Raw genomic sequence first — 27,951 nt, 5'->3', positions numbered from 1 at the left:
AGCAGTGCTATTATTCCTATTGTAGAGAGAGACACAAAGGGACTTGCCCAAAGTCACAGAGGCAGTTTATGGCAGGGCCAGGAATTGAACGCAGTTCCAGAGTCTCACTCCACACCCATAACCACAAACCCATCGTTCTGCCTCATCCCGGTCCCTAAATAGCTGAGAGAGGTTACTCTCCAGTAACTCTCTCCTTGAAAGTATCTCTTCTGCATAATCCTACTTGTGTGATGCCCCCCCCCCCCCACAGAGCTAGGGAAAACTGCTGCAAAACAGTGTTGGGGTAATATAAACACCTGCTCCTGGCACAGAACAGGGAGCAGCTGCACAGTTCAACCACCTCACCTTCTGCTACACCCCAGAGTCCCATGTGAATAGGACTTCCTCTTCCTTGACCAATAAAGCAAGCCAATTCCCCCAGCTTCTAACTCCTCCCCAACCAGATTCTCTCCCTCTTTTTCTGAGCCAAGAGCCAGAGCCACAGCACGTCTCTCACCATGGCAGCAGGCTTGTGGCTTGTATTTTATAGTTGTTTGCCCCTTGGAGAAGTTGTGAGGCTTTGGTTCTTACTACTGAGAAGCACCAGCCAAAGAAAACAAAGTGTTTATGAATCGTAGGGACTGCATTTCAGCCCCCTGCATGCAGAAGGCTGCACAACCACTGCTAAGCCACCCACTGCCTGCTCACACCTACATGCTCTCTGTAACCAGGTTGGTCTCAGTCATTTTTGTTTTTTTATGTGATTCTGGATATTCATGTCCTTTGCAGCTCAGATTAGAAGGCAAGAGTCCCTCATGGGAAATACTAGCACCTAGCTCCTGAAAAGGACTTTCCAAAGCTGCTGGCCTCTGCTAAAAAGGTGTCTTGTTCTCCACATAGCCATCAATGAATAACACCTCCAGCATCTTTTTCTAAAGGAGTTTAGCCAGCTGCCAGCCAGATCTCAGGAGAGAGAGGCTAATGTCTTCTTCAGTCCACTTTGTATAGAACTAACTCTGCATGTCCATAACCCCACGCAGCAAGGGAGCCTCAAAATAGATTACATATAGTTAATTTAGCCTCACAACACCACTGTGAGGTCAATATTATCTTCATTTTACAAATGGCTAAACTGGGGAACAGAGAAATCACTGGCCCACCATTACACTATGAGTCTCTGATGATAGAGTTGGGAATAAAAACCAGGAAGCCTGATTCCCAGTCACTTCTAACATGCCCAGCTGTGTTTTCACTTAAGGCCTTTAAACACTCCTGTGAGCATGTATCACATGCTTGGTTTATCCCGTGTATGAGGGAAGGATTGGGCTCCAGCAGAATTCATGCCTATTTTCAGTTATACCTCCTTCAATCTAACATCTGGCCCAGCTGACCTAAATAAGGGTTTTGTTACTTCCAGAAGCCTTCCCTGAGAGGGCCTGCTGTGGCCCCTTAGATGGATAATTTGTTTGATGTCTTTTAAGCTATTTCCCTTGTTCATTTAAACAAAATTATTATTTTAAAATTAGGCTGTTGCCTACACACCATAACTTGGGCCCTGAAGAGTGAAAGGTGGGGCTGGGGCCTTATTTTCAAATGATTTGTTTGCAGCATAGTCTGAAGGTTACTTAGCTGTAGCTTGTTTTATTTAATGTTCTCAGTGTCTGAAGACTATAGCGCAGTGGGGGTTTGCTGCAGTTCAGAGGCTCTGATCACATGCAATCCTGTTTGGAGTGGAAACCAGCTCCTGCCACTCTGTGCAGCGGAGCCTCTGTTCTTTAGTGAGCAGAGGGTGCAGAGAGGATCCGACAGCTGAGCCTGGGCAAGTTAATCACAAGCACTAACTGGCAGGTCTACAGTACCACTTAAATCGATCTAACTTACATCACGCAGGGGTGTGAAAAAGCCTCCCCTCCCCCCAAGTGACGCAAGTTTCGTGCTGTCACACCAGTGCTATGTTGCTGAGGTGGAGTAATTATGTTGATGGGAGAGCGCTCTCCCCTTGGCATAGCACATCTTCACCAGACATGCTACAGCAGCACAACTGCATCAATGTAGCACTGTAGTGTAGACTTGCCCTGAGGACAACAGGAGGCAGACTAGAGAAAGGCTGTGCACACACTCCTCTGCTAGGGTTAATATTTACAGCATCACAGCCCTCTCATGACAGGAACAGACACAATGCACTAACCACACCTATTAGCACCTGTACAGGACAGACATATTAACCTAAAGTAAACAGCCCAGCATAAGTTAGTGTCAACATTCAAGGAAACCAAACACCAGCTCCACCATTTCCTGACATTGGTACAACTACCCTAAAGAGCCCTGGCTGTTCCTGCCACAGAAGGTTCATGGACCCTCCCTTCAAATCAGCAGGCCCTTTTCCCTTTCTCTTCTGCACTGCTGGCAGTGGGCCAGTCCTGCCTTAGATTTTTCCCTTCTGCTTGTTCCCATTTTGGCCTGTTTGATTCGATGGCAGGAGTGTCAATAACAGAAATTCAGACTCCTGACCCACTTGGGTCAAAATCTCAGCCTGTCACAACCACCAGACTAGACTCCATCCTAAACAAAGAGGGAAACAGATGGTCCTCAGTTACTCCCAAAGAAACTGGTTACTGGCTTTGGCAAGTACATGCCTGTGTGACTGCGTGGATTCTGGGGCAGCCTGTTTGGGTGACCAGAAGGGAGGCTCAGAAAGGGGCTTCCCCAGTCTTTCTCCAGGAGCTGACAGCTATGAGTTCCTGTGTTGTCAGGTTAGATTTTGTCAGCATGAAAAACAGGAACATAAAAAAAAAAAAGAGACTTCAGAGTCAATTTAGTTTTAACAACAAAATTCTACAGGACTTTGATGGCAAGATATTTTATTAAAAACACAAGTCCTTTGGCTTTTGGGACATTGTTTTGCCCAGAGGTGTATTTGTGATTGGTGCTCTGGCAGAGCAGCTACTCTCCCTTTCTTTGCCTGAGGTAAAACTCAAATGAATGTGTAGTGCTGTGCTCATGTTCATGGTAAGAGAGACCCAAACAGATGCTCCAATCCCTCAGGGCCAGCAGCTGTTCAGATGCCTGGTGTGCTACATTGCACATGAGATAATAGGCAGGAAACTCTGGAGAAGAAAACAAGCTTTTACTGCTCCTGCAGGGTGGCTGGGTGGATTCTGATTTAAGAAAAATATAAGTGACAAAACGTTTTAAATTATTTCCCCCCTTGATTTGGCAGAAATTCTGATGCTGAACATGAGCTCCTAATGTGACACTATGGCCAAAAGAGCTAATGCAATCCTGGGATGCATAAACAGGGGAATCTTGAGTAGGGGTACAGAAGTTATTTTACTTCTATATTTGGCACTGGTATGACCACTGCTGGAATACTGTGTCCAGTGCTAGTGTCCCCAATTCAAGAAAGATGTTGATAAATTGGAAAGGGTTCAGAAAAAAAGCCACTGATTAAAGAATAAGACAACATGCCCAGTGCTAGGCTAAATAGATTGAACTCTTTTGAGTCTAACAAAGAAAAGGTTGATTACAGTATGTAAGTATCTACGTGGGGAACAACTGTTTAATAATGGAGTCTTCAATCTAGCAGAGAGAGGGCTAACACGATCCAATGGCTGGAAGTAATGCATACATTTTTAACCCTGAGAGTAGTTAACCACTGGAACAATTTACCTTGGTGGATTCTCCATTACTGCCCAGTTTTATATCAAGATTGGATGTTTTTCTAAAATCTGCTCCAGCAATTATTTTGGGGATGTTCTGTGGCCTGTTTTATACTGAAGGTCCAATCAGATGATTACAAGGGTCCCTTCTGGCCTGGGAATCTACCTCAAGCCATGAGCCAGAGACAAACTACAGGAACAGATGCTGCTGGTTAATCCTTTCTCCTCCTCCCGACAGAGGATGCAGCTTCCCATTGGCTATAGCAGCATTTTTATTTCAGCCAGACTTGTACATTTGCCCTTTTTGATTGTAATAAATAGAGTCCTGCAAATCTGCAGATATCTGTGGACCATTTTTGCGGATCGTAGATGGATGCGGATCCAAATTTTATATCTAAAGCTCTGCAAATCTGCAGATATCTGCTTTACTTTCACAGATCATTTTTGCAGATCACGGAGCAGATGTGGATACAAATTTTGTATCTGTGCAGGGCTCCAGTAATAAAGATGGGCACGTGGCAAGGCAGCAGCGCCAGGGCTGGTGTTTGCTTTGCTCCTTATCAGCAGGATCAGGTGCCGCCGTGACTCTACCAGGAGAGACTGAGGTATAGGCCTCTCCCCCACAGCAGGACTTTGAACCACAACACAGAGCTGCTGTGTCCACAGAGGCAGCATCCTCCAAATTAATTCCCTGGCAGCAGGGTTTTTGGAAATTCTTATTCCTTTGCTTTATCTTCTTACTGACATCAGCCCCCATTCCTCCCAGCAGAGTATATTTCAACCAACCTTTCAAGCATTAGTTTAATTATATGTACTGAGTACCCTCAGCACATTTAGGCTACGTCTGCACAAGGAGAAAAAGCACGTCTGGGCTGAGTCAGCTAACTCAGGCTCAGGGGGCTCAAAAATCACTGTGTAGATGCTCACACTCAGACTGGACCCCAAGCTCTGTGACCCTGAGAGGGGAAGCTAGTGAAGCGATTTATGTAAGCTCATTCTACAGGTAACTCATTCTTCCTAAGAGACGCCTGCAGTTCCTGGATCCATAGATGACAAGATGAACTCTGCACCTGGGGACACCTTGGAGCGTCAGCCAGGTGAATAAAGAGAACAGGTTCAGTTGGATGCAATGTACTGAAAGAGTCCAATTTCAGAGGTGTTTGCCACAAGCTCCTGCAGAAGCAGCAGTGTGTAGGGGGAGCATGGCCTCATAGCATGGCCGTATGCACTTTGCTCTCTCATCCCAGGGAGCCAGCTTACTACAGAATGGGAGATGAAACCTGGAAAAGAAAAAAAGCCAAACCACAACTCAGTCCCAAATGCCCAATCACTAGGAGGAAACATTCACAGGAAGGCATCAGGGTGAGGAGGGTCAGAGACACCACAGGAACCTGGTACTGGCTCTTCTTGGTGAGTCTGAAGGATATGGTATAACGCTGCTGTGCTGGCCAGTGGATTACCCTGTGGAGGGAAGAGTCCCTTGTATCCAGCCCCTGGAAACAAGGGCAAGATTGCCCCCTGGAGAATTCACACAAACCGTAGGGATGCCCCATTCTCTGCGCTTCCCCTCCTGCACTGTTTCATAGAGCATAGGTACTGGTGTTGACACCCGATTCCCAGATATCAGATATGCCTAGAGAGTCCAGCGGACATGGAGACATCTTCATCTCTTCACCTTAACTGTGTTGCAGCAGTGCCATCAAGTGGAACTGTTTCACCTAGCAGCAGCTTTGTGCTCCCCAGCCCTGCTCCCCCTGACCTTTCTTATGCAGTATCCCATTAGGCTTTACAGACAGCTTAAGAAGCTGGCCTTGTAAGACAGCATGGGATAGGCTAAACATCTCTTCCTTCCAAGCAAACTCAGATGTGGAGCTGTGCTCAGAGTCAGGACACTACAAGAGTTTATTCCTATAATTGTTCTTAGTTCTAAAGGCTGTGCAGAAAGAAAGTTTGCGTACCTCAGAGCCAAAGGAAGATCTTTGGACTTTCTGTTGCTCCCAGATTGGCTGGGATAGATTGAAAGAAGTAAATGTGAACTCACCGAATCTTTCCTGCTCTTTGTGGGCCCTAGAGCTACTGCTTTTTGGGAGCAGAAGGAACAAGGTAGAAGCTACTGACAATGTGAATAGCAAACAAATTGTAACATTTTCTCATAGTAGGTAAATTCAAAATTCTAACACAGAAAAATAGCACAACACACCGTCCCCACCCTTAGGCCAATGCCATCTCCTCTATATCATGCCTTTTCTAATCTACACTGCAGGCTCTTTGGAGCTGGGACCATCTCTTACTTGGCTGTAAAGCAGTACACACTCCTCTACTGTATGGAGAATAATTGTGTTTCAATTAGCATAAGTATTTATTTGCCTGGGTCATTGTTTACCTCAAGGACAAGACAGCCTGTTTTATTATATACATTCTCAATGTTCATGCAAAATATAACTGGGCCACATAAGGATTTCTAGCCCGGGGCTTCATCTAGCCCAGGCTCCTGTCAGAGAGTGCCCCGCCAGAAGCTTCAGGGGAAGGTGCAAAAAACCCCACAATGGACAATTTTGGAATAACCTGCCCCCAAGGAAGTTTATTCCTAACTTTGTGCCTTGAAGCAGGATTCATATTCCTCTTAACGGGATGTTCTCCTCATCCATATAAATGGTTAACTCCCCCTCTTTATAGGTGGGAATTTCAAACTTGTCTTTTCCCCAACATTCTAAATGGAGATAATGGTAGAAGTCAAAATCCTAGTGAGCCAAGGAGGAAGCAAAGGTTTGCACATGTGATTTGATTAGCTGCTGTTCATCAATTCCTTAACTGACTGTATAAGGATAATAAGGATGCAGAAGAGATGTCATCTGACTGGTTAACATTGTTCCAGCCTTCAGTTTTAACCTTTTAGAGGCATAAAATAGAGGCTTACACATCACAGGACTTCTCAGCCAATCACAGGCCAGAATTTGGCATCTGTTTAGTCACCCAAGGGCTTCTGCCACAAGATGTTTTCATAATATCCTAATGGCACAGATGGGTGGGAGTCACCAGGCTGGAGGGACAGGGAGAGCTGTTCAAATCAAGCACTTTGGTATCTGTTTATTCTGTCACTAAAAAGAGACAATTAAATGCAAAACCTAGAGTAACAGTGAAGAGAAACACGGAGGTTCCTGCTAGAAGCAGGAGATGGAAAAAGGAGTCAAAGCTCAGGCTGTGACATACCTTGCTCTGCAATGGCTGGGCACAACATTGAGAGGCAGCCTAGAACCTGGCCCACTCTGTGCCTTCCATGTGAAGGAGGCCCCGTTTCCTTAAGGACTGCTGGGTCCACCCGGTTCATGCTCAGCCACAGTCTTTCTGAGATACAGCATCAAGAATCAAGACCTTTTTAACCAGCCTTCCTGTAGCATTCGTTAGCATCTGAAATGGCTGTGGACAAAGCAGGTTCCCACTTTCCAGCCTCTGACTGTCACCAAGTGACACATTTCCAAGAGAAAAAAGGCCGTTGCTGTTCAAGGCAGAGCCCTTCCAAGCAGTGCCCACTCAAGGCTGCTGCCTTTGCCTTCACAACTTCATGAGGCGAGCGATTTGGTTGCGTCTCCTCCGGTCTCCAGCCCACAACTTGCTCTTGGTACGGAATTTCAGCAACTCTGCCTTGTAGTCCTGGTGGTGCATTGGACAGTAGTCCTGGGGTTCACATAGCTCCTGAGAAGAGAAGGGAAGTCATTATCCAACTAGAGCAAGGGAACCCTAGCCAGCCCATCTAGACAATTCGAATGGTGGGAGCTGGGGCTGCTGTATTCTCAGTGGTATGGCATTGTTTCTTTGGTTTCACCTCACTGGTAACCAACACCTACTAGTGGGCAGTGGGGCACAGTCTAGTAGTCCAAGCACAGCAATGGGACCAGGAACTCAGTTCTAATCCCACTGCTAACACCGACTTTTCTGACTTGCTGTGGCCTTGAGGCAAGTCAGCTCCATCTCAGGAAGTCTGAGGATCCTTATCCCCACCAGTTGGATGCCCTGCCATTACCATGTACTCAGGGAAGAACTCCTTGTAGCCTCCCTTCAGGATGTAGAGCTCGGGATAGTGCAGTGCCGGGTACTCATTCATGGCTCGATCTTCCTCCCTCAGATAGCGGCACCTTCAAAAGCGACACGTGGAGCTGAGTGCAACAGGCAGCACCAAGACTTATTTCAGCCAGGAGCACCCACCCCCTGCTAGCCACTGCCTCTTCCCAGCTCTGACCAGACCGGGCCTGCACTCACATCCTGGGGCCCCGTTCCGAGGAGAATTCACAGTGGAACACAAGGACAATGCGTTTCTGTGGGGTGGACGGGAACAGAGGCTTCTTCAGCAAGAACTCAAAGACATCTTCCTGCCTGTGAAAGTTCAGAGCCCCCTGCAGTGCAGAAAAGGGGACAGGGTCATGGAGAAAGAAAGATCGATTCTCAGCCACAAATGGGGATATCGACAGCCAGGTGTGGCTCATCACAGACACCTGGTGCCCCTGCCCAGTTCCACCCCCTACTTCAGACCCTCCCCAGTTCCCTCACCTTTATGTGCCCCCCCAGATACTCATAGGGGTAGCGACAGTCGATGATGTAGAATGTCTCAATCAAGCTTTGGAATTCCCCAAAGAGAAGAGCAGCCACCTGTAAAGGATTGAACAATGAGGGGCAGCTTCCAGCTATACAACTTCCCCTTCTGAGACAGAACCGCTGCTCTTGCCAGGCCAGCAAGAGGCACAGGCTGTGTGCAGCAGGTCTCACTCAGTCCAAATACCAGAGAACATTCAAGTGATGTTTGTGGCTGGAATAGGGTGTGTCGAGTTATGCTCTAGTGTGAACAAGCTTTGAAGGCTGGATTAAGGAGTTTTTCTCCACATTCATGCAGTCAAGACTTGAACCAGGATTCACAAGCAGCAGCTTCAACAGGCAGGTCAAACAGCCCTCACCAAGCAGCTCTCAGGAGTGGTGCACAAGGATGTTGGAGGGGAGGGAGAGGCAGAGCTAGGGGCACAGGCATACTTGGGGTGGGAAAGGACACAGTTACAGACACAGGGGGAGGCCACTGCTCACAGTCTCCGGGGTGACGTATCTCAGGTCCTGTTGTCTTCCTGTCACTGTCGGCAGCGCATACACCTAGAGAGACATTCTCAGTCCAGCTCAGAATCGTAATAGCTGCAAGGCCCTTGCTCCTCTAGATTCTCAAACTCAGACTGGTTTCCACCCAAAAGGTACTGTGGTGACTCTCCTGGTATCTTCACCCCCCATCCACTCCTCCCACCCACATTCTCCATCCTCTGATTAAATCCATAACTGTTTCTTTGAGCACAGGATTCCTGTGTTTGCTGGGAGGTATTGCTCTCCGATCCTTGACTTACCTGCCACCTCCCTGGGGGCATCGGGATTTGATTTTGAATCAAAGATTGTTTAACATGTAGAAACCAAACCAGCTCCCTAGGAGTGTCTCTAGGGGTTACAGCTTAGGATTCTCATCTCACTGCTGTGCAGCAAGGAAAATAACCAGCTCTGCATATCAACATTAGGTGGCTCCTTCTCCCATGTCAAGGCATACCCCTTCTGAGAGCTGGGAGACCGCTCAGGGCACAGGTGGCTGGAAGAGACACAGACCTTAGAGAAGTCCCCGATGAGCTGTCGGAAGCCATAGTCCTGATCGAGAACTTTGACAATTTCCATGTCTGAGAGTGAGGCCGTCTTCTTCAGAGTTGCACCCTGCAACCAACCAGGCAGCTATTAGCAATACACAAGCCAACCAGTCCCTGCTCTACTGTGAGGCTCTGCCCATGTGGGCTGGGCAACACCCGCCCTACAGTTTCCCCAAAGAAAAGGCTAGACTACCCCCTCCAAAGTCCCTGGCATAAGAGCGGCCAGACGGGGTCAGACCAAAGCTCCATCTAGCCCCGTGTCCTGTCTGCCGACAGTGGCCAGTGCCAGGTGCCCCAGGGGGAAAGAACAGGACAAGTAATCATCAAGTGATCCATCCCCTATCGCCCATTCCCGGTTTCTGGCAAACAGAGGCTGGGGACACCATCCCTGCCCATCCTGGCTAGTAGCCATTGATGGACCTATCCTCCCTGAACCCTGTTATAGTCTTGATCTTCACAACATCCTCTGGCAAAGAGTTCCACAGTGTGGAGACTGTGCGTTGTGTGAAGAAATACTTCCTTTTGTTTGTTTTAAACGTGCTGCCTATTTATTTCATTTGGTGACCCCCTAGTTCTTGTGTTATGAGAAGGGGTAAATAACACTTCCTTATTTACTTTCTCCACACCAGTCATGATTTTATAGACCTCTATCATATCCCCCCGCAGTCATCCCTTTTCCAAGCTCAAAAGTCCCAGTCTTATTAATTTCTCTTCATATGGAAGCTGTTCCATCCCCCTAATCATTTTTGTTGCCCTTTTCTGAACCTTTTCCAGTTCCAACAGATCTTTTTGAGATGGGGCAATCACATCCGCACACATTATTCAAGGTGTGGAATTTATAAAGAGGCAACATGGTATTTTCTGCCCTATTATCTATCCCTTTCCTAATGATTCCCAGGTCTGGCTCCCTTACCCGCTCCAGCTCCTCATAGACAGGGCTGCGTCTCAGTTTCACCTTGACTGGAGTTTCATTGTCCTGGCATCTCACTATTCGCTTCAGCACCGGTCTGTCCAACTTCTCTGGCATGGATGGTGAGCGGTACAGGCGACTTCTGTTGATGGAGACCTGCTTGGAAACAGAGAAGAGGGGAAGAACAGGCAAGTCACAAGGGGGCGCCATCTCCCCAGCTCAACACTTTCGGAGCAATGCTCCCTGCCTGGAAGCCTGGGTTGCAGAGGCCCATCTCTGTAAAGCCCCTTTGGAGCTGGAAGCAGAGCAGCTCCTCCTAGAATGGCAATAAGTGGATAGTGAGCAATGCCAGCCCTATCAGCACCCCCCCAGTACAAGAAGGATTTTTGCCCTGCAGGATACAAGCTTTGCCCAGACACATGGGCGGGTCTGATTTAATGATGTATTAGTAGGTAAGCTCACTCACTTCACTGACATTGATGTCCTGTGTGAGGAGGGGTCCAGAGAGCAGGACAGCCATGCTGGAGGACAGGTTCCCAGCCACTGGTTTCTGGGGGGCAGAGAAACAGCATTAACCACAAGCACAACTCACCTGAAATCACTGTCAGGTATCCAGTGACCAAGAGTAACCTGTAACTATGTGCTGCTGTGCCCAGTGATGGAGAGAGGACACACTGCTAGGGATCTGCTAGCGTCCAGGAGGGCTGCTCACCACATCCCAGATAGCTCCACTCCTCCAGCTGTGGAAGGGGAGAGCTGAGCTTTGCATCTTCTCCCAGTGGAACTCAGGTTGCCAATACTTTGTCCAGCTAAACACTACCAAAGCTGCCCAGGTCCCTAGAAACATCCAGAATGCTCCCAAACACCTGCTGGCTCTCGGTAGCCTGTCAGTCCAGTCCAGGATAGACTCTGCAGTGTCTACTTCCCCAGCCTGTGAACTGCTCCATGAAGCACACAGTGGAGTACATGCAGGGCAGATGATGACTATGCCTGGCTCTTCTCACCTCCAGGTCTTCTTGTTCACTGGGGAAGAGCTCTTCAAAGCTGTCCAAGTTCTCTGCCATTCTGCGTGGATGCAGGGCCACTGCAGCAATTGGGCTACCCAGATCTTTCACCTCACACTCCTCCAAGCCCCCTGCATCCTGACGGGGGGAGATGGAGTTAGAGTCCTGCAACAGTGCCTTGCTCCCACCCAGGAAAGCTGCACTGTAGATCCCAGACCTGCTCTGCAATGCTTTCCAGTGCCACTCACGGACAGTAATTCCTGATGGTGGAGAACCAGACTCCATATGGTCAGTCTGTTAACGAATCCCAGAGAGTACTGCCTAGAGCTGTTGCAGAGCAGACTTCCCTGACTGCCCCCAGTGTCAGACCAATACACAAACCTGTGACCTCTCTGATTCCTGCTCTCCACAGGACACAAGACTTCAGACAAGGCACAGACAGTGCCTCCCATCAGAAAAGGGAGATCTGACCCAGCCTGCTCCCCTCCTCCAAATTTCAGAGGAGGACCCATCCCCATCCCGCTCTGGCTATCATTGGCATTATCCTCTCCACACTTATGGTGTTAGGTCATTGGATACTGAGAAGCCTGAAGCATTAACTCACCAGCTGAGCTGTTGCTCTCTTTCGAAACAGCAGGGACCTAGGCATTTGCCACCCTGGACACTTAAAGCAGACACCCTCCTGAAAAAAGAGAAAGGGGAAGGGGCCTTTGGCTGAAAGCTGGCCACATCTGCTACCTCCAGGGTCAAGAGCCTACGACAGTTTCAAACCTCCCCCAGCATTAAACAGGCACTGGATCTTGGTTAGGAGTAGATTCAGTACCGCAGTTAGTGGGGAAAGAGGAAAGGCAATTTGGGGATCCTACAGGATTACCCCTTTCCATATTCAGTGCTTGGTAAGGATTCTGTGCTACAGAGCTGCGGAGCTGCTGACATGTGCTCCCATCTGTCACCACTTCCAGAAAAATCCTGTGCAGCCCTCCCGACCCCATCCAGCAGGTACTTACATTTTCCTTGTTCAGGGAGCTGTCTGTCTCATTGCCCTCTCGATGCATGGAGCCTGGGGAACTCGGTGTGCTGCATAATACCTGGGGCTACAGTGCACAGAAGGGATCGCTCACTGGGTCAATAGTAAGCATGAGCCCCAAAACCTGCAGTCAGTGTCCCACTGCATCTAGCCTCCTTACACCAGCCCACAGCATTTTCTGGGCCTGCTCAGGTGCCCCAACTCCTCCCGGTAAAAAAATAACCTGTCTCCCAGCGAAGAGCAGTCACTTACCAGGAAAGATATTACATTCCGTCTCGGTGCCTCTCTGCAGGGAGAAAAACAGCCTGTCAGGGTGTCCTGGGTCCTGCTCTGCTCTCCAGCCTGCACATCCTCAGGGGGGACCCACCCACTTCAGTATGTCCCTGCAGAACTTATGCCGAATGACAATGCTCAGCACTAACACAGCACCTTGGTGACACTCAGCAGGCAGGACAGGATGATTATCCTATTTTATGGAAGGGACACTAAGTCTCAGAGAAACAGAATCTCGCCCCAGACCACATGGTGAGTCACTGGCAGAGCTGAGATTAGGACTCAGGGATCCTGCCCCTCATTTTACAGTTCATCCCTCCTATTTATGCTGAACAGGACATGGCTGGCCAGCTGCAAACTGTCTCTCTCATATTTCCAGATTCTTATGTAAAACTGAGTAAGAAATAATACCACACCCAATGCAACTGGTGCTCCCATGATGACCCTAAAAACCAATTTTCCACATCACAAAAAAACACTGCTTTGTCAGTAGGCCCAGAAGAGACTGAATTGTCCCCTTCAAAGGCCTTCAGGCCCAAACTCCACCTGACCAGGCTCAGGCAGGACTGAAACCAGAAAACATATGTACTACATGCAGCCAGTTAAAGACAATGCAGGGAGCCGCTCTAGGCAAGAACCTGCAGGCTGTCTATGATCAGCAGGAGGCTGCCTCGTGAGAAGAATACGTTGATGATTGTGTATGAGAGAAAACAGCCATTTCTGACAGCAGCCTAGCCACATGCACCACCTGGTCTGGAATGCCCCCTGCATGGGTGGGCAGGGCAGGGAAGCAATAAGCTCCCATCTAGGAAACGCTGAACAAACTTCAAAGATTGTTCTCTTGTGTATTGCAGTAGTGCCCAAAGGCCCTGCTTAGGCATCACTGCGCTGGTACTGCCCCAAAGAGCTCACAGTCTAATCTGAAACAGGGCTTGCCAAGCAAGTGTGCCAGACAGAGGACGGTGTGCATGTGCTGGGGGGATGGGATCCGATCCAACTCTAGCCCTGGGGCTGGAGGCTGCACAGTCATCCTGTTAATTTTACAAACTGCACTCAGCCTAGCTAGTTTTGCTGTCATTGGTCAGTGATCTTGTGCAGGGTCTCAGCAGAAGTGGTTCTTGAGGAAGGATTTGAAGGAGGAGAGACCAGTGACCTGTTGTACTAATTTAGATGGAATATGAGCTGAAGTTGTTAACATAACCCAGTCACTGTCCAACATTAAACTCTATTAAACAAGGTCTGGGGTTTGGTATACAGAGACCACAGCCTGCTTAGTACCGTGGCAGACATATAATTAAAAATCCTTTTTAATCTTTTATTAAAGATGCAGAAAAGAAGGAAAGCAGTTAAGCCATTTCAAATGTAAGGTATTAAGTAAGGCTTTCATTTGAACATCCCTTGTTCCCTTTCCTGTTAGCTATAGGGAGTTATAGAAGGAAAAACACCCTTGTGTGACAGTCTATTTGATGGTATCAAAGATGAACTAGATAATACTTAGTCCTGCCATGAGTGCAGGGGATTAGACTAGATAACCTCTCGCAGTCCCGTTCAGGCCTATGATAATTACTGTCTTCTTTGGTAAGAATGAAAAAGTTAGTTGAGATGAGCTGGAGCTGTTGTTGTTGCTACTTCTGTTAAAGTCCTAAACTGTCCCTTTGGGGAAAAGAAAAGAAGTTAGTGGAGATTAATGACAGCAGCAGCTCCAGTTTAAATCCAGTCTCGTTTCATCTCAGTTGGTTGTTGGGATTCAGCTGGAGCTGCTATGGGTGGCGATGTTGTCTGGCTCAGTCTGGTCAGGACATTGCTCACGGTTAGGGTAACAGAGGCTCAGAAACCCAGGAGATGGTGGGGGTGACAGCCATGATGGCAAAGTTCGCTTCCATTTGTTCTTCCCTCTGTTCTTTCTTATTTTCTTCCCCAAATCTCTTTCTTTAAGGACCCTTAAAGGGAATGGTGGGTAAAATAGCTGTTGTAATAACTGGCCCTACAACTTTACCAACTCTAAAAAGTATATGAAAGTTCTAAGATGTTACCTGCCATAACAGATGTTAATGAAAGTAGGTCAAATTGTTTTCAGTAATGAATGTTTATTATTTAGTCCACTAGTTAGGGCTAGTTTCTGACATACCAATTTTGGTTACTTACTTTCTGGTTCCACATCATCAGTTTACCAAGCATGATTTTAACATAGTCCTTGAGTTATATCAAAGTTACCTTTTTGTTTAGACTAATTCAGTTTTTCTGTCTCCCTTTTGTATCTTGTCCCATTAACATTTGTTGTTATAGGTTAGTCACATATTATGAACATATATATACTTATTACAGTTGAGCTAACAATTAAGAGTAAATTTATAGCCTAATTATTAAAACAGGCCTTCAGATTTACTCAGAGATCTTTTTGACTTGACTTTGCTTCTCTTTTCGCATGTGAGCACTGCAATGCAGATACATAACAGAAATGGTGCCTGCCTGACCATGCTGGAGACTGAAGCAGTCTAGCCACAGAAGAAGGTACTGTATGGGCAGCTGCAGCACAGAACTTCACTTCACCCTCTCGCACGCCTCAATCATATTTTGGAAGGATCCCATCAAAGGGAATTCAATTACTGTGGCCCATTTAGTCCTTGGTCTGTCCATTGAGCCTGCTGACAAAGCGGTGTTTTTTTTGTGATATGAAAACCTCTGAATTAGGAACTGGGCTGAGTTGGTTTAAAAAACACACAATGCTCATTCACATGAAAACCAGAGCCACAGAATAGAAACTACTTTTGGTTACTACTAACGGTAGCCAGATCTGAACAGCTGATTGGAGGTGAAGGAGTCCATATTATTACTGACCCTCTCTGTAAATGAATGGTGGTTATGATTAAATAGAGCTCAAAAGGAGAAGGAGTGCAAAGACTCAGCAGCTGGAAAGGAAAGGTTTGTATGACATGGCACATGGCACACTCCATCTAGAACCTAAATATTAAGACTCCTTGCTTAACTGCACAGTATCTTCCAGCCATGAGTCACTCACATTTTACAAAGATAAGACGACTATCTGGGCAGAACAGGAAAGATCCCTGCTACTTTTGAGGGAAAATCTCTTCCTCAGCCCAAGCCTGGTATGTATTGCCATTTCAGAGCATATCATTCTTCATCTGATCTGGCTCATTAACAGGAACTACAAATACTGTGGTGATGGGTGCTCATAGAAGAGCCCTGATATACAGAACTTACAGCCCATGCGGAGGTCCTGATGAGTCCACTCGACCTACAGCTGAAGAGAGATAAATCAGCAAAACACAGTGGGCATGAGCATGGAGCATAAACTAGGAGCAATTATGGTAAATGAAGAAAAGGCATCAAGAGTCTCCTGTGGCCAACATGCTATGACTACCCAAGATGGGAGATTAGACAGAAACGGATAATGGTAGGCGGAATATCAGGAACACCTCCTAGTGAGGAGACCCAGGCTGTGGAATGGTTTCCAGGAAGTAACTGGAGACATTTCAAACTACAGTGGAAAAAATTTTAGAAATTATATGGCAGGGCTCAGTACTGCACAGTCCCAAGGGATGGATGAGACAAACTTGAAGATTTTGAGATTCACAAAACTAGTAAAGCAGCATTTGCTGCTGATTTAACTTGTTCAAGGAAGACAATATTTGTAACCTTCACTTTTAAGGCAGCGTGAGACGGGGGATGTGCGCCACTAATATTGCTGATGTGTTGCTACAGCATCCCTAGATTTATGTAAACGGTAAAGACAAATTATCCCATGTGCCGATGCTTTCCATGCATTGGCAACAGCCGTTAGAGACCAGTTCAAGGGAGCATGCTAAGAGAATAGCTACAACAGCCAATCTTTTCACTATAAGGATGGAAGAGTCCTTTCCACCTGGCTAGTCTGTGAAGTCTAGTCCTTGTGGAAGCTGGGCTCGTTTTGGACTGTCTCATATTGAAGGGGTGTACAGCTGGAGCTGAGGATTCTGAGAGTCTTGGCACCATTATTAACAATTACAAACACTGACGGTTGGAAATAGCCAGTCAGGTGAGCTGCAGCTACTGCCTATACTATGCAAAATGTGCTTGTTTTACTTGTCTTCATCTACCCACAACCCGTCTATCTGTTTAATCCACCTGTTGCATCTTTTCATAATCCCATAACGAGAGAGTTCTCAGGAACTCTCTTATTACTTATTTAATACCACATAGCAAAATGAGGTACTGGTCCTTGATTGGGACCCCTAGGTAGGCATTCTTGCAATACAAAACAAATAACAAACAACAATAATAATGGGAAGGAGCCGAGCTGGCTGACAGTACTAGCTGTTACCAAAGATGTTCTTTTGGGTCTTGCCACCAGCGTAATAGCAAGCAATAAAACTAGGGCTAAGGCTCAATTTTGTCCCAGCCAGTCAGCTCTTACCAGCCATGTCTGGGGAATGGGTGAAATTGAAGGTGGGCGTCTCCTCACCACTGCTGAGATCAGACAGATCTAGACAGCACTTTGGCGTGTCCCTGCAACAACACATCAAAATCCAAAGTATTAGGGGATGGGGGAAATTGTGACATTTTTGTAAATCAGCATGTAGACATCAAGGTATGAGACTGCACTGGATCCAACAGCAGGATCTCCGTCAGGACTCTTTTCTGCATCATGCACCCACTTTACCTTCCCCAGCCCTATCAGAGCCTGAGTTTTGTGAGCCATTTTGGGAGGCCTTGAGGGTGCCTTTATAAAAAGATGGATCCTTTCAGCCTGGGATGGCTCCTCGGGCTCCAGACAGGTTTAGTGGCCATGCTATTCACACCAAGAGACTTTTTTTTTTTAAAATGAGAAGCCCTCCCAGAGTTTCTTGCAGGAACCAGTACTAGGACAGAGAGTTTTATAGTCCTTTTGGTTCCTTTTGAGCAGGCCTTGCAGACATCACAACCTTTAGACTAAAGTGGTTTTCAACACAATGATGCAAACACTAAACAGCAAGAAAATCCTAAATTTAGGCCTGAATTTATCAACCCTCCCCACAGGCATCAAGAGCAAACTGCTGACCCAATCCCTGTAGTAGGAGCTCTAGTGGGTGTGCACATCCTGACTCAAGCTGAGCAAAGAGACTCTCTTACCCCCCAGCTTCTTTCCCAATGCGACTTGCACTACTGCCCCTCGCCCTGCTCTGGGGAGATCAGAAGCACGATTCGGTCTCTGCCTGCTGGGCAGCCTGAGCGGCAGGCGGACGAAACGCCCGCGGAATTCAGCAAAGCACCAAGCGGAGCCTGTGCACGGCCCGGCTCTGCGCTCGCCGGCAGGGCGGGCGCATGGCAGACTTCGGTCCCGTCGGGGCGGAGGCCGAGCCCGTCCCCCGGCACCGCACTGGTCCCTGGGTCTGTTGCGCATCCCAGCGGCCAGGCCGGGGATTCTCCCCGCGCGGCCCCAGCGCCCGCGGCGGCGAGGCGGGATTTACCCAGCCACGGTGCTGAGGTTCCTAAAGCCCCGAGCGAGGTCGGTGACCGGGGTGCGGGGCGGCTCCGGGGTGAAGGGCAGGGAGACCTCCGTAGCCCGCAGCGAGTTCAGCACCATCCTGCAGCGGGCTCGGAAGCCGAGACGCGAGCGGGCGCCGCCGGGTCCCGCGGGGGAGAGATTCCCGGCCATGGCGCCACGGGACCGCCACCTGGGAGCACACAAGCCGGGTCACCCGCGGCAACCGCCCGCGGCCCGAGCCCAGGGCATCCGGGCGCCCTCGGGTCACGCCCCGCCCGGGACAGGCTCACGCCGGAGCCAGAGCCGCGGCCAGTCCCCGGGTCCCCCCAGCCGGCGGTGCCGCCCCGCGCCCATTGCCCCGCCCCCGGCCGCGCCCCGCCCCGCCCCACGGCGCGCCCATCGCTGCTCCGGTCTCGCCCCAGTCCCCGGGTCCCCCCAGCCGGCGGTGCCGCCCCGCGCCCGCCCCCGCACCGCCCCCGGCCGCGCCCCGCACCGCCCCGCGCCGATCGCTGCTCCGGTCTCGCCCCAGTCCCCGGGTCCCCCCAGCCGGCGGTGCCGCCCCGCGCCCGCCCCCGCCCCGCCCCCGGCCGCGCCCCGCACCGCCCCGCGCCGATCGCTGCTCCGGTCTCGCCCCAGTCCCCGGGTCCCCCCAGCCGGCGGTGCCGCCCCGCGCCCGCCCCCGCACCGCCCCCGGCCGCGCCCCGCACCGATCGCTGCTCCGGTCTCGCCCCAGTCCCCGGGTCCCCCCAGCCGGCGGTGCCGCCCCGCGCCCGCCCCCGCCCCGCCCCCGGCCGCGCCCCGCACCGCCCCGCGCCGATCGCTGCTCCGGTCTCGCCCCAGTCCCCGGGTCCCCCCAGCCGGCGGTGCCGCCCCCGCGCCCATTGCCCCGCGCCCCGACCCCGGCCGCGCCCCGCACCGCCCCGCGCCGATCGCTGCTCCGGTCTCGCCCCAGTCCCCGGGTCCGCAGACTTGAATGAAAATAGAACAGGGGGAACTTAAACCTGCCGCCGGATCCCAGCCAATCACAGAGATTGTTGCCGACTGTAGCCAATCAGGGTGACCGGGGGACGGGACCAAACACACAGCCGCTCTCTGATTGGGTAATGTCCGCGCGACTCAAACGAAGTGAGAACCTATTGGGGGAGAGAATGGTGGACGGGACGTTTGCTCTTGATATTGGACGGATGGAAGGGGTTCCGCCCACATCTAGCGCTTATTGGCTCCGTGAAGCCAATCACCGCCCCGAGGGCACGTGATTCATGGGGGCGCGGTCTGTAATTATTAGTGCGGGGGAGTCCCCCCCGTTCGACAGGCAAAGCCTAGCCTGGTGACGTGTTACTGCGCACGCGCACGCCGGTGCTCATGCTGCCCGCGCCCCGCGCGCTGGGTGGCCGGGAGCCGCTGGCCCGCAGGTGTCCCGGGGGTGACCTGGGCCGATCCCGCGCCCGGGCCCGCGCCGCCCTGTTCCCGCGCAGCCGCCCCCGGAGCCCGTCGCTCGCTCCGCGGGGAGCCGGGCGGCCCCGGGCGGCGGGGACAGCCCCGGGCCGGTGGAGACGGGCCGGTGTCTGCCCCGGGGACTCCTCGGCGGGGCTGCGCTCGGTCGGAGACGGGTTTTCTCCAGCCGCTGACGGGCGGCGCCCCCCCCCATCCCCGGCTGCCCGCCCCGGCGCCCCCCGGCGGGACCCCCCCGGCCCCGGCTGCCCGCCCCGGCGCCCCCCGGCGGGACCCCCCCGGCCCCGGCTGCCCGCCCCGGCGCCCCCCGGCGGGACCCCCCCGGCCCCGGCTGCCCGCCCCGGCGCCCCCCGGCGGGACCCCCCCGGCCCCGGCTGCCCGCCCCGGCGCCCCCCGGCGGGACTCCCCCATCCCCGGCTGCCCGCCCCGGCGCCCCCCGGCGGGACCCCCCCATCCCCGGCGGGACCCCCCCCATGCCCGGCCCCGGCTGCCCGCCCCGGCGGGACCCCCCCATCCCCGGCGCCCCCCGGCGGGACCCGGCGGGACCCCCCCATCCCCGGCGGGACCCCCCCCATCCCCGGCTGCCCGCCCCGGCGCCCCCCGGCGGGACTCCCCCATCCCCGGCTGCCCGCCCCGGCGCCCCCCGGCGGGACTCCCCCATCCCCGGCTGCCCGCCCCGGCGCCCCCCGGCGGGACCCCCCCATCCCCGGCGGGACCCCCCCCATGCCCGGCCCCGGCTGCCCGCCCCGGCGGGACCCCCCCATCCCCGGCGCCCCCCGGCGGGACCCCCCCATCCCCGGCGGGACCCCCCCATCCCCGGCTGCCCGCCCCGGCGCCCCCCGGCGGGACCCCCCCATCCCCGGCGGGACCCCCCGGCAGCCCGGCCCCGGCTGCCCGCCCCGGCGCCCCCCGGCGGGACCCCCCGGCAGCCCGGCCCCGGCGCCCCCCGGCGGGACCCCCCGGCAGCCCGGCCCCGGCGCCCCCCGGCGGGACCCCCCGGCAGCCCGGCCCCGGCGCCCCCCCGGCAGCCCCGGCTGCCCGCCCCGGCGGGACCCCCCCCATCCCCGGCGCCCCCCGGCGGGACCCCCCCATCCCCGGCTGCCCGCCCCGGCGGCCCCCCCCCCGCGGGCCCCGCGCTGTGCCGGAGTGCGGGCGGTGCACTCTGCGAACCTGGCAGACGCCCCCGCTGCGCGCTGTGGAGCGGGGCCCGGCTCGCCGGCCGGTGCTGGTTCGTGGCGGGGGCTGCGAGGCGCTAAATGCCCGTGAACAGCGAACGCGCCTGAACCTCGGTGATCGAGGCGGCCCTGCTCCCTGTCGGTGGCTCCGGGGCTTCAGGCAGGGTCAAGAGGGGCAGGAACAGGGCCGGCCTGACGCCTTGTTTGCATTCCTGCCTGTTGGCGGTGCTCTTTAGCCCCCGTCTCGCTTGGCTGACGGCCCCCTTTAGGCTCCGGCAAACTAATTTGGAGGCGCTTGTCACCCGGAGCCCTTTGGCTGCTCCCCCTTGGGGTGGAACCCTTCTTGGAAGCTCCGTTTTTAGCTGGCGCAATTTAGGAAAGAGAATTCTGTCCCGTGCAGGCACTGGCTGCAGAAGTAGGTGTTTTCTGTGGGCCAAGGGTAGGATGGGTCCCTGAGCTAGCTGCTTTGTAGGGAAGGGTTGTAAGCTCTGTCTAGGGTGGAGAATTGATTTTCTTCCATAACTGGCATACAGTTCTCTGTTTCATGACCCTCTTGTTGTGGGATGTGAGGAGCCTGCCTCTGGAACAGCGTCTTTATGTGAGAGAGACAGGTGGGTGGAAACGCACATGATATGCAGAAGCTTTCTGTCTAGATTATACATAGTTAACAGACATTTGACTCTGGCCTTAGAGATAAAAAGCATATAATTAATGGGGCAAGGATCCCAAAGAGAAAAGGGAGCTGGTGGTGACAAATGTCTCTATTTAGGATTATTACTGTGGTTTCAAGGGAGAGCATGATGTTTAATGTAGTGAGCGCATGGGAGGAAGAATGAGCAATTTGTGCTGGAACACACCAAGAGTGAGTTGGATGGCCGGGGGCATAAGAACAGCCATATTGGGTCAGACCAAAGGTCCATCTAACCCAGTATCCTGTCTTCCGACAGCAGCCAATGCCAGGCACCCTAGAGGGAATGAACAGAACAGATAATCATTCATCCTTCATCCATCCTGTAGCCAATTCCCAGCTTCTGGCAGACAGAGGATCGGGACACCATCCTTCCCATCCTGTCTAATACCCATTGATGCACCTATCCTCCATAAACTTATCTAGTTCTTTTTTGAACCCTGTTATAGTCTTGGGCTTTATAACATCCTTTGGGAAGAAGTTCCGCAGGTTGACTGTGTGTTGTGTGAAAAAATACTTCCTTTTTTTTGTTTTTAAACCTGCTATCTCTTAATTTCATTTGGTGACCCCTACTCCTTATGTTATGACAAAGAGTAAATAATACTTCCTTATTTACTTTCTCCACACCAGTCGTGATTTTATAGACCTCGATCACATCCCTCCTTCATCATCTCTTTTCCAAGCTGAATAGTCCCAGTTTTATTAATCTCTTGTCATGTGGACCACTCCATCCCCCTAATCATTTTTGTTGCCCTTCTCTGTACTTTTCCTAATTCCAATATATCTTTTTGAGATGGGGCGACCACATCTGCACGCAATATACAAGATGTAGGGGTACCATGGATTTATATAGAGGCAGTATGATCTTTTCTGTCTTACCATCTATTTCTTTCTTAATGATTTCCAGCATTCTGTTTGCTTTTTTGACTGCTGCTGCACATTGAGTGGATGTTTTCAGAGAACTATCCACTATCACTCCAACATCTTTCTTGAGTGGTAACAGCCAATTTAGACCACAGCATTTTATATGTATAATTGGGATTATGTTTTTCAATGTCCATTACTTTGCATTTATCAACACTGAATTTCATCTGCTATTTTGTTGCCCAGTCACCCATTTTTGTGAGTTCCCTTTGTAACTCTTCACCACTATTCACCCCTCTCCATTCTGAAAACTGACCATTTATCCTACCCTTTGTTTCCTATCTTTTAACCAGGTTTCAGAGGGGTAGCTATGTTAGTCTGTATCAGTTAAAACAACGAGGAGTCCTTGTGGCACTTTGGAGACTAACAAATTTATTTGGGCATAAGCTTTTGTGGGCTATAACCCACTTCATCAGATGCATGGAGTGGAAAATACAGTAAACATGTATAAATAAATTCAATCAAGGTGGATGTGGCCCATTCCCAGCAGTTGACAAGAAGGGGTGAATATCAACAGAGAGGAAATGATTAATAATACCTTTTAAATATTATTTAATTTATAATTAATTTCCCCTCTGTTGATATTCACCCCTTCTTGTCAACTGTTGGGAATGGGCCACATCCACCGTAATTGAATTGGCCTCGTTAGCACTGACCCCCCACTTGGTAAGGCAACTTTCATCTTTTCATGCGCTGTATATTTATACCTGCTTATTGTATTTTCCACTCCATCTTGATCATCCAGTTGGCCTACTGGGTGTTTAGCAGGCTTCCTGCTTCTGATGTGTTCAAAAATTTTTTTGCTATTACTTTTGAGTCTTTGGCTAGCTGTTATTCAAATACTTTTTTGGCCTTCCTAATTATATTTTTACACTTCATTTGCTAGAGTTTATGTTCCTTTCTATTTTCCTCACTAGGATTTAAGTTCCACTTTTTAAAGGATGACTTTTTGCCTCTCACTGCTTCTTTTGCTTTGTTTAGCCACAGTGGCACTTTTTTGGTTCTCTTACTTTGTTTTTTAATTTGGGATACACATTTAAGTTGAGCCTCTATTATGGTGTCTCTAAAAAGTTTCCATGCAGCTTGCAGGGATTTCACTTTTGGCGCTGTACCTTTTAATTTCTGTTTAACTAACCTCCTCATTTTCGTGTAGTCCTCCTTTTCTGAAATTAAATGCTACGGTGTTGGGCTGCTATGGTGTTTTCCCACCAGAGGGATGTTAAATTTAATTATATTATGCTCACTATTACCAAGCAGTCCAGCTATAGTCACCTCTTGGACCAGATCCTGTGCTCCACTTAGGAGTAAATCAAGAATTGCTTCTCCTTGTGGGTTCCAGGACTAGCTGCTCCAAGAAGCGGTCATTTACGGTGTCAAGAAACTTTATCTCTGCATCCCGTCCTGAAGTAACATGTATCCAGTCAATGTGGGGATAGTTGAAATGCCCCATTATTATTGAGTTTTTTATTTTAATAGCCTCTCTAATCTCCCTGAGCATTTCAGTCACTATCATCATCCTGGTCAGGTGGTTGGTAATATATCCCTACTGCTATTTTCTTCTTATCAGAGCATGGAATTACTACCCATAGAGATTCTGTGGTACAGTTTGGTTCATTTAAGATTTTTACTTCATTGATTCTATGCTCTCTTTCGCATATAGTGCCATTCCCTCACCAGCACGACCTGGTTCGCTGACTCGGATACCCCTCTTCTCCCAGTCTCCTTCCTTGCCCAGAATTCCCATTGTTGCTCTGTGGAAAGTGGCACTACATATCCCAGTAGAAATGTTGCTGTTGCAGAGTGGAACTCTTGGGTTTAATCTCCCAGTGGCCTTGTAGACACTCAGCAGTCCTGAGAGAGTATGTGAAGCTATGGTAAGATGTGGGGCTATAGATTTAGTTATGTCACATTGCTTAGTTGTCCTATATTTTTAATCTGACAGTTAAGATGTCATCCTATTAACTAAGCACTGACCCTTCTTGACCCTGTATAAAACATAAAGTCCCCCACACGAAGAAGCTTAGTCTAAAAGATAAACAGAAAATAAGATCGGAAGAAGGTGTTACATTCAAGCATTTTCCTGAGTCACCATTTTCTCTTTTGTAGATGAGGCTGAAGGGATCCCTGCTGATGGCAATGGGTATTTGGGGATGGGATGACACCCCTTGACTTGTTCTTATGTCCTTGGCCTGATAGGAGGAGTGTATAGATCAGCCGCTGATACTTGTTACAGTATAGAAACCTGCCAGTTAATGAAGGTTTAGCTTAATTGGCAGTTGGCTATTTGACTTTTCTAAAGATATATACATCTGCATTTTTGTGTTGTAGATATATATTTGTATCTATTTGACTGTTTTCCTTCCCCCTCCTTTGTAAACTCTGGGGCAAGGACTGTCTCTCTGTGTCTGTATAACATGCAGCACAATGGGGCTCTGATTCTGAATGGGGGACTGAGAGTACCACTGCAATACACACAATCTTAGAATATGACTGGCTGCCTTGATCATGCATCCTGGGCTTCCATCAACGGACCCCAGAGCTGGCCTGGAGTAATCCTGTTGCCCTCTCAGGAGAGGGCTGACAGGTCTTAATGCTTCAGTTCTGAGTTTCAAAGGAATAAACTGTCCCAGAAGCTGAGCTGGATCCTCTGTACCTTTATGATAACTGGGCAATGCAGCTTTAGTTCTGCTTCCCAGGACCAAACAGTCTGGATGCAGTGGGTCACACCTGGCTGTGACACAAGCAAGTTTATCGTGCAATGAACTTTCTTTTCCTTGGGACAGGCCCTTGTCATCAAAGCCCTTCTCCCCTGAAGTTAAGACTGTCAGCGTGGGAATTGGCACAAGGCCAGGCCTAGCAAGAGGAGCCAGCTCAGGACTGAGGTGTGTTGGATGCTGACCATGTGCCTTGTCCAGGGCTGACTTCTGTGTGTCTAGTACTAAACTTTTTCTCTTCACCAGATCTGACACTGAGACAGACGATACCATCCTGCAGAGGAGACAGAAGCAGATAGACTATGGGAAGAATACTGTTGGCTACCAGCACTTCCGACAACAGGTCCCCAAGTGAGGTGGTCCCTGGCTTTCACCTCCACTTCCCATATAAGCCTGCTGGTTCAGATTCCCCCACCAACTGAAGAGATACTTGAAACTGATGTAAAGTGACTTCCTTCCTTTTGATCCTGCCTAAAGGCAACTTCCTGTCCCTGCCTCCTTCCAAAAGTCCCAGAAACTTGGCATATTCAGGAGCCTTTGGAGCATGCTTCCTACATCCTATTGGGGACCTATTAGTGTTTGCTCCTGCTGGGTTAGGGTGGTCTTGATGCTGGGGTGAGGAATGTTTAACGGAAGCACCTGGTCACTGATAAATGTTATGCTTCATTCCCAGGGCCGCTCGGCAGCCAGGGATTCACCCCCAAACTCCAAATAAGTACAAGAAATATAGCCGCCGGTCCTGGGACATGCAAGTCAAGCTGTGGAGACGGGCATTGCATGCCTGGGACCCGCCCACCCAGCATCCTCTCCTGTGTGGACAAGGACTTCCAAGGAAAGTGTCTTCCAGTTGCCCGTGGCTCCTCTAGAGTCTTGTAGGGGAGAAACTCTTCTGGGAGGAGGAAGTGGCAGAAGCCTAGCAACATGAAATGTGGAGGATCCCCCAAATCAGTGGGTGTCCTTCCCAGCGCTTCCTAGGATCTCTCTGGATATAGTGGCCATTACACTGAGCTGCCCTAGGCAGCAGGTAGCTGGAGTGAATGGTATGTTAACATGCCTGGGAGCCTGTGAAGCTTGATACTCTGATACGGAGAGGTAGGTATCAGGCGCCTTATACCATAGAAGGGAGGGATTGATGCAAGCAAATCCTACCAGGTGCTCAAATGTCCCAGTGGTGAATATAGTATAAATTCCCCAGTGTTCTGGAAAATGCTTCTCTGTGTTGTATGTGATGTGTGCCTGCGTTGCCCTCTTCCCCAGCTGCATGGTGGGCATTGGGGAGAAAAGCCCAGGGGACTGGGACTCCAATTGCTGGGTTTGATGAGAGAGCAAGGACTAGGTCCAGTATCTCCTATCTCTTCCACCAGTGCTCCCTGGAGAGGAGTCATGCATACCCCTCCCAGTCTGGACACAAGGGGATGAAGGGCCTGATGATTTCTCCTAGGTTTGAACCATGGAGTGGGATGACAGCACTCGTTCATGTGATGACTGGTGCACCCAGTTACCTGCTGCTCCTTTTCACTGACTGGGTCAGTGTGATTTAAATTGCTGTTTGTTTGCAAGGCAGGAGATGGTGACTCTCTCAGGAATGATGGAGACAAACTCTTTGTGCGACTTCTCAGAAGACTGGCCTGGTGCCCTGAGGCCTCTTGAAAACCTGCCAGGAGAATTACTAGGCGGCCAGGTATTTGGGCTTTGATTGGGCTTGCTTTCTCCTGTTCCTGCTGGTGACAGGGACTTAGGGCAGCAGTAGGGAATGCTATTTAATGGTTCATTGCGAGCACAGGAGTATGTGGCACAGGGTGATCACCAGCTTGTCAGGAGGGGGTATTGTCTGTGAGGTGCAGTCTGGAAGTCTTGTGCCTTCCTCTGGACCCACTCTGATGCAGAAAGTATTGTTGGTCATTGTCCTGGGGAAGGGGAGAATAGCGGGGAAAGGATCCTCAGGGCTCAGCGTCCTCTCCAGGGGGACACTGTCATGCTTTGGATTGCGGGTGTATGCATCTCACGTCAGGTTTGTTTTCTTTCCTTCCTATTTCTTTGTCTTCTGCCCTGTTTTCACAGTTGGCTGGCCTGTCATTTCCTGGCTGCTCATCTCCATGGCTGCCCCAGATCCACTCAAACTTGCTGCCCTTCCTAGGAAATGTGCACACCTGCCCATACTGCTCCTGGATGGAGCTAAAAGGAGAGTCCAGCGCATTTGTTGCCCCAAACACTGTCATTTCTGAGGTGTGGGAAGAGCTCAGGCATCAAGTTACATACAAGCCCAGCTGCAAGGATCTCCTGAGCTCATGGAGGACATTGAATTATCCAGAAGCTTGCCCCTGGGACAGAAAGGGGGCTTGGTGTTAATGTTCAGGCTTGGAGCTGAGCATCAGACCCCTTACACAATGCACAAACAGAGAGGTAGCTGCTGGGTTTGTATCTCTTCCCACAGCCCAACCTCCAACATTGTAGAGAGAACTTTCTGTCATCTCAGTACCTGTAACCCCAGGCATTGCAGTGAATGTCAGCACACATAGGACCAATTCTTTCTGCTTCCCTTCAGGAATCTGTTTGGTCTCCTGTGTTTAAGGGAAAGCTGTATAGAAGGGGTTGGAAAAATGGAAACTGAGGTCAATAAAATTTCCCCAAAGACTCTATAATAGCTGCTGGCTGGGTTCTTTTTCTGTCCGTAGGCCTCTGGGGCTCTGCTCACCACAGGCAGGTTCAGGGAGGCTTTGGCAATTCATGAGGACTCAAATAATGGGGAGTTGTGACCCTTCCCGCAGTGTGGGCACTCCACAAGCTAAGTAAGGATGTCCCTCTGCGCACTGAGTAGTGAGGAGGGGAAATTCTTGGCAGCTGTTTCAGGCCCAGCCCAGAGGAGAGGTTATGGGGGAGGGGAGACGACAAAAGGCACAAGGAAACCATGAGTCTTAAGGGAGGAAGTTTGCCTTGCCAAAGGGTTAATGCCTCCTTAGGGGTTGCTGCTGCCCTTCTTGCCATTGGTTGGAGGTGAAGATGATTAAATATTTACCATGAA

At 50.6% G+C, this 27,951-nt stretch overlaps 2 protein-coding genes across 10 annotated transcripts; one reads left to right on the top strand and one right to left on the bottom strand.

The window, feature by feature from the left end:
• Positions 1 to 240: 240 nt before the first annotated feature.
• On the bottom strand, positions 241 to 20,813 carry CDC25C (cell division cycle 25C). Of its 9 annotated transcripts, none has more exons than XR_013636134.1 (16): positions 17,960 to 18,198; positions 16,927 to 17,018; positions 15,735 to 15,774; positions 12,492 to 12,525; positions 12,220 to 12,306; positions 11,817 to 11,894; positions 11,213 to 11,350; positions 10,675 to 10,758; positions 10,212 to 10,367; positions 9,264 to 9,365; positions 8,709 to 8,771; positions 8,184 to 8,282; positions 7,896 to 8,029; positions 7,660 to 7,771; positions 6,556 to 7,331; positions 241 to 4,918 (listed from the first exon to the last, which is right to left on the bottom strand). XR_013636134.1 is itself a non-coding variant. In XM_073355049.2 (15 exons), exons 2-15 carry the CDS (start codon positions 16,931 to 16,933, stop codon positions 7,191 to 7,193), a joined length of 1,275 nt encoding a protein of 424 aa, XP_073211150.1. In that variant the 5' UTR covers positions 16,934 to 17,018; positions 20,599 to 20,813; the 3' UTR covers positions 5,561 to 7,190. The 9 variants fall into 9 exon arrangements, 7 of the variants coding, with proteins under 7 accessions (XP_073211150.1, XP_073211143.1, XP_073211145.1 ...); XR_013636135.1 differs by having other exon boundaries at positions 6,849 to 7,331; XM_073355049.2 differs by lacking the exons at positions 241 to 4,918; positions 17,960 to 18,198 and adding an exon at positions 20,599 to 20,813 and having other exon boundaries at positions 5,561 to 7,331.
• LOC140916422 (uncharacterized) lies at positions 20,152 to 27,571 on the top strand. The gene is made up of 7 exons (XM_078854157.1): positions 20,152 to 20,656; positions 21,130 to 21,214; positions 24,999 to 25,097; positions 25,176 to 25,280; positions 25,603 to 25,762; positions 26,491 to 26,610; positions 26,991 to 27,571. The coding sequence occupies exons 1-7, from the start codon at positions 20,152 to 20,154 to the stop codon at positions 27,276 to 27,278; spliced, it is 1,362 nt and encodes a 453-aa protein (XP_078710283.1). The 3' UTR covers positions 27,279 to 27,571.
• Positions 27,572 to 27,951: the final 380 nt, after the last annotated feature.

Source organism: Lepidochelys kempii, chromosome 8 (genome assembly GCF_965140285.1).
Source record: "Lepidochelys kempii isolate rLepKem1 chromosome 8, rLepKem1.hap1, whole genome shotgun sequence".
Classification (NCBI taxonomy): Eukaryota; Metazoa; Chordata; order Testudines; family Cheloniidae; genus Lepidochelys; species Lepidochelys kempii.
Note: the sequence above shows the minus strand (reverse complement) of the source record. Positions and strands in the feature narration are given on the sequence as shown.